Below are 13,018 nucleotides of genomic sequence, written 5' to 3' on the forward strand. Positions count from 1 at the left end.
TTTCAAACATTCGTATTATTATTATTAATCAGTTATGATGACCTGTTATCAGTGATCTTTGTTGTTCTTATTGTAATTGTTTTGGGGTGCCACAAACAGTGCCATATAAGATAGAATACTTAATAAATGTTTTTTGTGTTCTGGCTGCTCTAGTGGCTGGCCACTTGCCCACCTCTCTTCCTCTCCTCATGCCTTCCTCTCCCTAAATACACAACAATATTGAGATTAGGCCAGATTTGTAACCCTACAATGGCCTCTAAGTGTTCAAGTGAAAGGATGAGTCGCATGATTCTCACTTTAAGTGAAAAGCTAGAAATGATTAAGATTAGTGAGGAAGGTATATCAAAAGCTTGGACAGTCAAAAAGCTAGGCCTCTTGAACCAAACAGTCAGCAGAGTTAAAAGTGCAAAGGGAAAATTCTGGAAGAAAGTTGGAAGTGCATTCAGTGAACACTTAAATGTTACTAGTTATTGCAATTATGGAGAAAGTTTGAGTGGTCTGAATTGAAGACTAAACTAGCCACAATATTCCCTTAACCAAAGCTTAATCCAGAGAAAGATCTTAACACTCTTCATTTCTATCAAAACTGGGAGAGGTGAGGAAGCTGCACAAGAAAAGTCTGAAGCTCACAGAGGTTGGTTCATGAAGTTGAAGGAAAAAATAAATCTCTGTAACATAAAAGTCATGGTGAAGCAGTAAGTGCTCATGTAGAAGCTGCAGCAACTTGTCCGGAAGATCATTAATGAAGGTAGCTACAGTAAGCCACAGATTCTCAGTGCAGATGAGATGGCCTTCTATTGGAAGAAGATGTCATCTAGGACTTTCATAGCTAGGGAGAAGTCAATGTCTGGCGTCAAAGGACCGGCAGACTTTCATTTAGAGTATAATGCAGGTGGTGCCATTCGGTTGAAACCAATGCTCATTTACCATTCCAAAAATCTTAGGGCCCTTAAGAATCATGGTGAATCTACTCTGCCTCAGCTCTATAAATAGAAAAATAAAGTCTCAATGACAGCACATGTCTACAGCATGGTTTATTTAATATTGTAAGCCCACTATTAAGATCTGCAACTCAGAAAAAAATACATTATTACGTTCATTAACAGTGAAATTAGTCAGCCAAGATCTCTGATGGAAAAGAGTAAGATAATTTTTTTTTTTTTTTTTTTTTTGAGACAGAGTCTCACTCTGTCGCCCAGGCTAGAGTGCAGTGATCTCAGCTCACTGCAAGCTCCGCCTCCCGGGTTCCCGCCATTCTCCTGCCTCAGCCTCCCAAGTAGCTGTGACTACAGGCTTCCGCCGCCACGCCCGGCTAATTTTTGGCATTTTTAGTAGAGATGGGGCTTCACCATGTTAGCCAAGATGGTCTCGATGTCCTGACCTCGTGATCTGCCTGCCTCGGCCTCCCAAAGTGCTGGGATTACAGGCGTGAGCCACCGCGCCCGGCCTAGATTAATGTTTTCATGCTTGGGAATACAACATCTATTCTGCAGCCCATGCATAGATTAAGGAGTAACTTTGACTTTTAGGTCTCATTATTTTAAAAACGCATTTTGTCAGGCTATACCTTCCATGGATAGTGATTTCTCTGATGGATCTGGAAAGGTAAATTGAAAACCTCTGGAAAGGATTTACCATTCTATATGTCATTAAAACAGTCTTGTGATTTGTGGGAGGAAGTCAAAACACCAACACGAACAGTTTTGGTATCCTCATGGATGACTTTTAAGGGTTCAAGACTTCAGTGGAAGAATTAACTGAAGATTTAGTGGGAATAGCAAAAGAGCCAGAATAATAAGTAGAGCCCAAAGGTGGGATTGAATTGCTGCCATCTCATGGTAAAATTATTGTACATTTTAGAATAGCTGAAGAAGCACGGTGCTTGTGACACAAAGAAATAACGAATGCTTGAGGTGATGGATATCCCATTATCCTGATGTGATTACTATGCATTGTATGCCTGTATTAAAATATCTCATGTATCCTATAAACATATACATGTACTATGTACTCATAAAAATTAAAAATTTTGGGCCAGGCGTGGTGGTTCACGTCTGTAATCCCAGCACATTGGGAGGCCGAGGTGGGAGGATCACGAGGTCAGGAGCTCGAGACCAGCCTGGCTAACATGGTGAAACCCTGTCTCTACTAAAAATACAAAAAATTAGCTGGGCATGGTGGCGGGCACCTGTAGTCCCAGCTACTTGTGAGGTTGAAGTGGGAGAATAGTGTGAACCCGGGAGGTGGAGCTTGCAGTGAGCTGAGATAGCACCACTACACTCCAGCCTGGGCAACAGAGGGAGACTCCATCTCAAAAAAAAAAAAAAAACACTTAAAAATTAAAAAAAATAAAACTTGAATGGATGAGTAATTGCTTCTTAGGGATGAGCAAAGAAAGCGGTTTCAAGGTTTCATAGAATCCACACCTGGTGAAGATGCTATGAACACTGTTGAAATGACAACAACAACAACAAAAATGTTATATAAACTTAAAGCAGCAGCATTAGAGGATTTATTCCAATTTTCAAATAAATTCTACTGAGGTTAAAATGCTATCAAAGAGCATTGCATGTCACAGAGAAATTTTTCACAAGAGGAAAAGTCAATTGATGCTGCAAACTTCACTGTTTTAAGTGATTGCCACGGCCACTCCAACCTTCAGCAACCACCACCCTGATGAGTCAGCAGCCACCAACATCAAGGGAAAATCCTTCACTAGCCAAAATATTCCAACCTCCTGGAGGCTCAGATAATTGTCAGCATTTTTTTTAGCAATAAAGTATTTTTAATTAAGGTACATGCATTGCTTTTCACCATAAAGCTGTTGTATACTTATTCGACTATAGTATAGTGTAAACATAACTTATATATGTCCTGGAAAACAAAAAAAAGTTGTTGTTTTTATTTGCTTTACTTAACTTGCAAATGACTTGCTTTTTTGTATTACTTGCATTATTGTGGTGGCCCAGCACAGAACCTGCAAGATCTCCAAGTTATGCCTCTGCTGTGTGTGTGTGTGTGTGTTTGTGTGTGTACCTGAATACTATTTGGCCTTTAAAAAGAACTTACTGTCGTTTATGACAATACTGATGAACCTGGAGGACATTATGCTATATGAAATAAGTCAGACATAGGAAAAAAAATACTGCATAATCTCACTTGTATGTGGAATCTAAGAAAGTAGAATGCATAGAAACAGAGAGTAGAAAGGTGGTTACCGGGGTTGAGAAAAACAGGGAAATGTTGGTCAAAGGGTACAAAGATTAAGTTATGCAGGAAGAAGCCATTCTGGATATCTAATATACAGCATGGTGACGATATGAGTATTATTGTATTGTGTACTCGAGACTTGCCAAGAGATTAAATTGTAAGTGTTTTCAGTGCCAAAAAAGAAATAGTAACTACGTGAGGTGATGGATGTGTTAGTTAGCTTGATGGTGGTAATCATTTTACAATTATATATATATAAATACATCATAATTAAATATATATAATTAAATACATTATAATTAAATCGATATAATTTTAATTGTGAATTATACCTCAATAACAGTAAGAAAAAAGTCAAATATTATGTTATTATAGAAAAAATAGTAAGAATTTGAGAATAGTTGGGGTTTAAGATAAGCTGTGAATTCTGTAGAGCTTTCACAGGGCCTATGACTTGGTAAAGTTGGAAGTTTGGGATTAATGGGAAAATGTGAGTAAAGGAGCACAGGAGAGAAAATGAAGAATGGTTTTGAGAAAATAATCATGATGGAAAAGACCATCAGAGCAAATGGTGCAATAAAATATTAAGCTAAAAGGGAACTTGTCACCAGGGCCTGAATGACAAAAGGACAAGCTTAATAATGATATATTAATTGAGAATTCATTGAAGGATGCTTATCAGAAGAACATCACATTTACGAAGTAGCATGTGCCTATTTCCCTGTCTTACACATATTTGGATTCTGACCACTCAAATTTCCAAAGAATATTAGAATAAGATTTTCATTAAGTATTTGCTCCTCTTTTTCATTTGTCATTAGTGATCCCCAGGAAAGATGGCTGAAGATAGAGAAAAGACATGGTCAAGAGACTGCCTTCAAATAACAATGTGCTCATTTGATTTTTGTTTCTTCAGAAGAGGTAGTGAATAGCAAGTGAAATTGTTTGAAATAGTTGAAAAATAAAGAAGAAATCTATCTATTAGACTAGGAATAGAAGAACAATAAACTGATAATGAATTTAAATTTTCTCCTTAAAACTACAAAGCCACAGCTCTAGAAAGGAGCTCTAGTGTATTCTATTTCAAGCTTCGTACTTCTCCACAAACTCAGAGATGTTTCTAAGGAGACAAATGAGGATCTCAGTGAGACATATTATTCTCTTGACCACAAAGGACTCATATTCAAAAGTACAGGACAAAAGGAAAATTTTTAGAAGATGCAAACTTGACTTTAACACTCCATGGGCCAATTACCTATACCTGCCTACAATATTAGCCAACATTTGAGATGAATTTTCTGACAAAGTTGCAAATATCAGCAGTCTTCTGAGTTTGATAAGAAGAATCTTTTGACACACTTTCCTGTGATGCTTACCTTACCCTGGAGGACACCATTACAGTGGCATTGTCTCCAAAATGCGATCCAAACCCGCCTAAGATTTTCAAAAGGCCTGAAGAATTTCTAATTATTTACAACAGGCAAAAAGCAAGCATGCACAGATGTCTGTCAAAACATATGAACACAAATCTGGGGAATAAATTAGGATAGAAATCTGTAATTTTACAAGTTGGAAAAGATTAATAATTAACCTATGTTATGGAAATGGACAGAAATACTTATAAAAGTGTCAAAATGGTGCAAAACAATTCTATCCATGAGAAACCATCAGAAATAATAAAAATATATTTTAACTTTAAGTTGAATTTTACAATGACTCAAAGCTTGGAAACTAATTACTATGGCGTACTTGATCACCAGTCTTAGCAAATATTTACTAAGTTTTTTTTAGCTTCTTGTAGTCATGAAAATAACTTCTAATTGGAGAATATAATGAAAGAAGTATAAGTTAAAATTTACATTTTTATCAGCATGTAATTGACTATTCAAGAAAGGGGCAAATTGAACCAATTTAAAACATATATATGTTTATTTTATAGAATGTTGACTGTGTGGTATGTGCTTGATAATAGGCAAGGACGAACAGATATCCTTTTCCAATTAAAGTTGTAAAGCATAAACTGAAGACTTGTGCATCTGCTAAATAAGACCTACCTACACATGAAAGAAAAAAATCTAAAACTGAGTGAAATATTTTGTTTAAATTTGCATTAAAAGCATCGACAAAATAACAAGACAAGAATTACTGGACAATAATCTAGGAAAAATCAAGAATCTGGAGATGTAAACCCAAAACTCAGAACCGTATATATCCTGAGGGTATTTCTAATCCCAAAGAAACAGCTGCAACACAACTGGAGGCTTCACAGAAATAGGAAAACATTGTGGGCTTGGGCAGGGTGGAAAAGCTAGCAACATCCCTTGTATCAAACCTTCCCTTATATACTCTGTGTTTTGGTGCTGCAGCCAGGAATCTGCAAGCAACATTTTTCCTCAACTGGCCAGATCCTTATTTGACTCCACCAATAGAGAAGGCGAAAGAGAGCCTGAAAAGCAGGAAGGGAGAAGAAACTTACTCCTGTTAATTTGCTGCTCCTTTTACTGTAATCCCAGCAGTGCCCCTTTACCACAAGCTATGGATTGCAGTCATCAGATTTTTTTCCAGCAGTCCCAGAACCAGGACCAATCTCATCGTTCACTTCAGAGATACCAACTTTCCAGGCAGCATCATCTCTTCCAAAGTTTGTGCCCCAGTTCTGTGGGGCCTCTCCTCTGAGAACTCTGTCCTCTACCCTTTGCTCCCAGCCATTTCAATGTTATTAACTGTATCTTAACTCTCTGTTCTCTTTCTGCTTTTTACTTTTCCAATAGTTGTTTGATCAATTCCCTCATATTAAATTATTTCTGTAAAGTATCTGGTGTAATCTCATTTTTTCCTAAAATAATTTTTGACTGATACAACTGCGTACTTTAAGTAGGGACCTTGAGGAGTTACATTCCCATGGAAAGGATGAAGTGCACAAAAATAAGCCCTTATGTGACCCAAGTATTCATCTACTAGTGGCCCAAGACACATCAAGCCTTGAACTTAGATTAAGGTGGTCTTGAAGTGGCAATACACTTATATTCACCGATACAGAAACAAAAGAAAATTATCTCTGTAGAATGAGACAACTATCCTAGAGTTCAAATTTTTCCCATATAATTTTCAAATACTAAGCAGGTCACACAGTTAGGGATATATCAGATATACAAGGAAACATAACACGATGAGGAAGAACCAGAATAAATGACAAAAAAAAAAAAGAACTTATGAAGTATGAATCATTAATTATCAGAATTATTAGTCATAGAATATAAAATATCTGTACTTTATTTAAAAATACGAGCTTGAAAATGTATTCAAGGAATAAGAAACACAAAAGAAAAGAGATATTTGAAAAGTCTAAACAAAAACTCTAGAAATGTAAAATACAACAGTCAATATAAAAATTCAATATATGACTAAAGAGAAAACTGGTAAGCTTGGAGATAGAAAAGAAAAATGTTATCTGGAATGTAGCACAGAGAAACAAAAGAATGAAAAAACACAGAATTTGGGTAAGAAACATAAAGGATACAATCAATAGTCTAACCTTAGTTTCACAAGTGTGCCAGGAAGAGACTGAAGAAAGGAAATGGGAGAAACAACCCATGAAGAGATAATAATAGCAAATTTTCCAGAATTGATGAGAATGGTAAATCTATAGATTCAAGAATGCAATAAATCTAAGAGTATAAGCAAAAATAAATCCACACTTAGCTCTGTTCTATTGAACACTGTAGAAAAATATAAATTTATTAGAACACCTTAAAAGCAGCTAAAGAAAAAAAATGATTATCTTCAGAGAAATGATAATTAGAATGAAAGATAGTTTACCAACAGCACCGATAAAATCAATAAAACAGTGAGATATTTTTAATGTGCTAGAAAAGTAACTGTCAACTTAGTAATCTATACTCAGCAAAAAAATTCTTCAAAAAGAAAGGTTAAATAAAGGAAGAAAAATAAAGCATTATAGAGTTTACCACCAGCAGACCCTCATTAACAGAAATTTTAAAGGATGAACTTCAGGCAGAATACAGTATCTCAGAGAGGTAAGAAAGTATGACAAAAATAATATAGTAAATGGTAAACATCAAATCAATATCACTGGCCTGACAGTATTTGTGCATATTTCTCTCCACCGTGCTAAAATCAAATATCCATTTTCTTTTCTAAGAAACTTAAACAGTGAAAAAGAAGTGCTGAGTACATTGTTTTTTCCGCTTGGCTTAGAATCATTACTATTTCAGTTACTCACATAACTTAATCAATTTCACCTATTAAATGGCTTCACCTTTCATTCTCATCGCATACACAGTTTTCTTTATCAGTGAAGCATTATTATTTCAGTTACCCGCATAACTTAATCAATTTCACCTACTAAATGGCTTCTACCTTTCATTCTCATCGCATATACGGTTTTTATCCATGCTTTAAGATAGAATATTTTTAAAAAAGAAAAGCAGCGAATGTGTCTGTATCCCACTTGAAATAACACAGAAAAGATGTACAATGTGGTGCAAAGAAATATGGATTTCACTTAAATCCCAACTAGAAATGCCCAGAGACTCAGATTTAGCTTTGGGTTAGCCAAATATCCCAATTAGAAAAAGTCCTAGTTGCTAAATGTTTACTTTCGAGCATCCCTGAACTTGTGCTTGGTCAATAATTTTATGATTCCATAAATTACCAAAATATATAATCTGTTTAGCAATGACAGTAATATGAACAAAGCAATCCTTTGGATATAATACAAATATTTAGAATGAATGAGTGTGCTAGATAACTTTGGAAAAACATTCTTTCTGTGGAATAAATATCACTAAATATTTAAAAACCAAATGACAGAATAATAGAAAGCAAATATTTTAGTAATTTTAGAAATATTATTTGGTATCAACATTCATGACATTAAGCAAAATAATCTTTAACAACTAATTTCATTAAGCCATGAGTCATAAAGTTCTATTTGGGAATTCTTCAAATTTTGGGAGGATAAATTAAAAGCAAAATGTCAACTCTGCCTCCTCACAATGTTACAAAAAGGAAAATCTCCAAAATCATGTACAACAACATCCTTAACAAATTATCTTCCAACTAGATGTAATAGAATTTATAGAATATGAAGAAAAGACAAAAGTGTTAGTGAGTAAAAAAAGAATCCAAGACATAGTTTGCTCATCCATTGACCTCATTTGAAAGACAATATGTTTTATTCTTACAAGTATTACCCAAGGAGTATATTATCAACTGGTAGTCTGAGAATTTATTGTCTTTACACAATAAACTTTTAAAACTTGACCACCACTATTTGATAATAAAATGGTAACAATATTTACATTTTTGATATAATTTGTTTTCCTTTTATAGTTTATACTATAGTGGAGATGTTTGCTCATTTTTCAGCATTAGCCAATATTTTCTTTAACAAGCAATCATCTAGCATTTGACAGAACACACATTCAGTGCTGCTCTACCTCTGTTCCAAACTATTTGTTTGACTTTAAGTCACTGACACTCCCTGTTCCTTATTGTCTGCATCATAATTGGGGATTATTTAAGTTTTTAAATAAGGTTATACATGTAAAATCATTTAGAACAATGTTTAGTGAAGACTTTATTAATCTCAATTTTCTTATTTATGTTGATGGTTTTGATTTGTTTCTTACTATATGTTTCAATGTAAGTTGACTTCAAATCTATTTCAGATTTGCTGAGATTAATCCTTGCTGAAGAAAGTGCAAGAACAGAAGCTAGTGACTTGGCTAACCTAGGCTGTACTCTTACATATATACCAAATCTGGCTGGGCGTGGTAGCTCACTCCTGTAATCCCAGCACCTTGGGAGGCCAAAGCAGGTTGATCACAAGGTCAGGAGTTCGAGATCAGCCTGACCAACATGGTGAAACCCTGTCTCTACTAAAAATACAAAAATTAGCTGGGCCTGGTGGCACACACCTGTAATCCCAGCTACTCAGGAGGCTGAGGCAGGAGAATCGCATGAACCCGGGAGGTGGAGGTTGTAGTGAGCCGAGATAGCGCCATTCCACTCCAGCCTGTGCAACGGAGTGAGACTCTGTCTCAAAAAATAAATAATAAAAATAAATTTAAGAAAAGTATGTACCAAATCTATAATCAGATTCAAATACCTTCTTGAAACTTCTAAAAACTTCAGTGCTTTGCTCTGAGAACCTTTGTCTAGGAAAGACACATTATATTTCCAACTTATTTGATCTAATTAAACAGTATTTTCCATTGTGAAGTGTGTGTTCTGACTCTAGATGTATAGGACTGAAACTGAAAACTGACTGAAGTATTCCATTTGTAACAGTAAACGAAAACAACTCCAAATTTATAAAACATCTGTTAAAAACAACAGCCTTTTTAAAGGGGGATAAAGACGATCAAACACTGAATACAAGACAATTTTTTTAGAAAAGAAGATAAAACCTGGATTAGACTAAGTTGTATACTTATACAACTTAGTTACTGGTAATATGTAGCTATTTAAAATTAAATTAAATTAAAATTCATTTCCTCACACATACTAGCCACATTTCAAATGTTCAAAATCCACCTGTGGCTAATGGCTAATATACTGGCCAACATAAATACAAAACATTTTCATTATAGCAGAGTGATCTGTTGAATAATGCTGATCTAGATGATGGTAAAATAATTTTTGGGAGATTTCTCCCCAAAAGAAATAAAATAGTATCAATTTAAAGAGGAAATCAACTGCTTGAAGGGTAAACACTCCAGCTCAGGGATTTGGTGCTAAATGTTCTGTTGATCTAATGATGTTTATACAGGTGTGTTAGGAGGCAAGGAGAAGGAAGAATGATAAACAAGGAATTAGGACATTCATATTCTAATCACTTCTCTCTGCTATTAATAAGGTCTAACCTTGGAGTTGAGTATGTATGGCAATGCTCAGCATTGTCCACTACCACTGTCACTATGACTGCTTTCTTCCAGCTGAAGAGAAATTGTCTATTGTAAGTCATTGATGTTACAACTGTGCAGAGATGCCTTTCCAAGCAAGAAGGATGAACTAATGACGACTAGTAGTGTGCCAGATATGAGGGACACTGTGTCTTTTCAGCAACATGCTGGTAAACATTTAATAGCAGGCTCTGCATGACCAAAATTTCCTGATTCACAGAATTGTTTTTTATTTCTCTGGTATAAATTCTTCTAACATGGCAGATGTCAAGCTACCAAAGTGAGGTAACTAATGCCAAAATGTGAAGGTATGTGTGCAGCAGATTTGAGGGCAATGTGAGCAAGCTGCAGCTCACTGCTGACTTCTGCTACTCAACCATTTCATTTGTCTCCACAAGTTGAGGCTTTTGAACTCTGAACAGCAAAAAAAAAAAAAAGGGATTTTTAGACCAATCCTCCTGGACTAATTTAAGGCCTTCAACGAATTTAAACAAAAGAATGAAAAGCTATCAAAATCAAAATTAGAACCTCTCCAGACATCTCTCCAGCTTTGGTAGAACATCAAACCAGAAAGGATAACTCTATACCTTCTTAAAGACAAGGCAGATAGATATTCATAGTCATCTTCATCACTGTGGATGCATGAGGCTGAGGTGCTCGTATGGGAATAAGCCACATGGGATATCAGGAACCATGTTGCTACTTAGCACCTTAGTATCAACTTTCTAGGAAAACAGAGAAGTCACTAAATATTCTTTACTAAGCCTAATCCCATCACATGTACTTCCTCTGAGAACTTCAGCCTGGAATAGGGTCATAACTCCTCATCCTTGATCCGAATTAGATGCATCTTAATTTGCTTTCTACTTAACAGCATACATATTTACATATTTTTTTTCTGGTACTCATGCATAGCATATTTTTTTAAGTCTGTTCCTCAATGTTTAGATAATGTTTAACAGTCTTAGAGAAGGAAATCGTTAACCTGCATCAAACTGCTACAAGGCAGTAAAGAACAGAAATGAGGACATAATCTATGTCTAGCTTGTGCACATCTACACAGTCCTCTTGGGTCTTTTAAAAGAGACTCAGAACTTTTTTCTCTGAAAAAGTAGGTAGAAGCCGGCAACCATTTATGGTTTAAATAATATTGGAGTAGAGGGCGAATAAAGATCCAACTCTGGAGATATGCAAAAGTTACAATTGGAACAACAATAATACATCCAATGAAAAGAAAAAATTACCTGTAATTAACAAATGGGTGTTAAGTATATAATGAGCTCAATAAACAACAAATTTAGATAAGCAAAACAAGCTTTTACCCAGAAATATAAGTGCAAGAAAAATCTAAAAATTACAAAATATAATACTTATTAATCTTGACTTCCATCTTTTATTATAGTTGCATTCTACTTATTCTGAACTGTTAACCAAGCTTCAGTGGTGCCTAGAGTTCCTAGACATGTCCACAGAACCCTGCATCTTCCAGTGTGCCTGTCTTAGATAGATAAATTCTGCTCCTATCTAACCTTCAGTAGTCTCATTCATCATCAGTTATGTGGTCAGACATCCCTATGTTGACCACTGTAACACTACATAGAGTAAATATGAAGTAAGCCATATCAACTGGGTTATTATATCTTACTTAGGTTATAAAGAACAATAAAGCCACATATACCCAGTAATATACCTAATAAGCCCCTGAGGCCCGAGACTGTGGTTGACCCACAGATTCATTTCCAATGACTAAAGACTTGATAGACTGTCAGTAACTATTGACGAATGAGTGAACATTGAATCCTTCATAAAATCTCTACTGCTTGTCACTTTGGGGGGAATAAAATATTATTTGAAATATGTTTGTATTGAAATTAACATATTTACTAGAATGGGATAACCCTAATATTTTAATTCATCATGAAATTACCAGAATTTGTCTGAGCATAGAAGTCACTTTATTTACGCAGAGTATTCAGAAATTTACCCTAGGAATCTGTGTTTATCAGGTGCCCCCAGTGCTCATTGCGATCTAGTGAGTTTAGCAGATATTTCTTTATCACACTTGCTCACTGTAACCAAGCCAAGTGTATAAGACTTGAAAGCATATCTTCAACAAGCAGGCAGAGAAAATTGAGGAAGTGAAAAAGGAGGTGGCGTTTTTTAACAACTTCCTCACTGATGCCAAGCGCCCAGCTCTGCCTGAGATCAAGCCAGCCCAACCACCTGGCCCTGCCCAGATACTCCCCCCAGGTTTGACCCCGGGACTCCCCTACCCACACCAGACTCCCCAGGGCCTGATACCCTACCGTCAGCCCCAGCCCCCGATCTTGGGCTACGGAGCTGGTGCTGTCCGCCCTGCAGTCCCCACAGGAGGCCCTCCATACCCCCATGCCCCATACGGTGCTGGTCGAGGGAACTACGATGCCTTCCGAGGCCAGGGAGGTTATCCTGGGAAACCTCGCAACAGGATGGTTCGTGGAGACCCAAGGGCCATTGTGGAATATCGGGACCTGGATGCCCCAGACGATGTTGATTTCTTTTGAGCCGTCCACCGTTCCTCACTCCTGCATCATCCATACTCGTGACTACTTTGTCCCATCCAGCTCTGAGAATTTTTTGTACGATCAGCCTTACTGCCAATAAAAGCACTTCCACAGGGGGGGGGGGGGGGGAAAAAGACTTGAAAGAAGGAGGAAAAGCTCATCTGGAAGTGCTGCTCAGGCACAATAGACCTGGGTAAATTTTGACAGTACAGCAGAGTTCAACATCCAGAAGAGACCTGTGGGTCTACAAGGAGCAATGAGGCAATTATAGGTCCAAAAGTACCCTGGACCAACTTGCCTCCTACATAGATTGTTATGCTAAAATTTTATGCACTG

The 13,018-nt window shown here is 36.4% G+C and overlaps 1 protein-coding gene across 1 annotated transcript in view; it reads left to right on the plus strand.

Moving 5' to 3' along the window:
- LOC111520395 (serrate RNA effector molecule homolog) overlaps positions 1 to 12,798 on the plus strand; it is a 34,508-nt gene extending 21,710 nt beyond the window's left edge. The window contains exon 2 of the mRNA XM_023183094.1: positions 12,242 to 12,798. Within this exon, the coding sequence (XP_023038862.1) occupies positions 12,242 to 12,682 (441 nt within the window). The 3' untranslated portion in view covers positions 12,683 to 12,798. The remainder of the gene's footprint in view (positions 1 to 12,241) is intronic.
- The last annotated feature ends 220 nt before the right edge of the window (positions 12,799 to 13,018 follow it).

Source organism: Piliocolobus tephrosceles, chromosome 8 (assembly GCF_002776525.5).
Source record: "Piliocolobus tephrosceles isolate RC106 chromosome 8, ASM277652v3, whole genome shotgun sequence".
In the NCBI taxonomy this organism is placed as follows: domain Eukaryota; kingdom Metazoa; phylum Chordata; class Mammalia; order Primates; family Cercopithecidae; genus Piliocolobus; species Piliocolobus tephrosceles.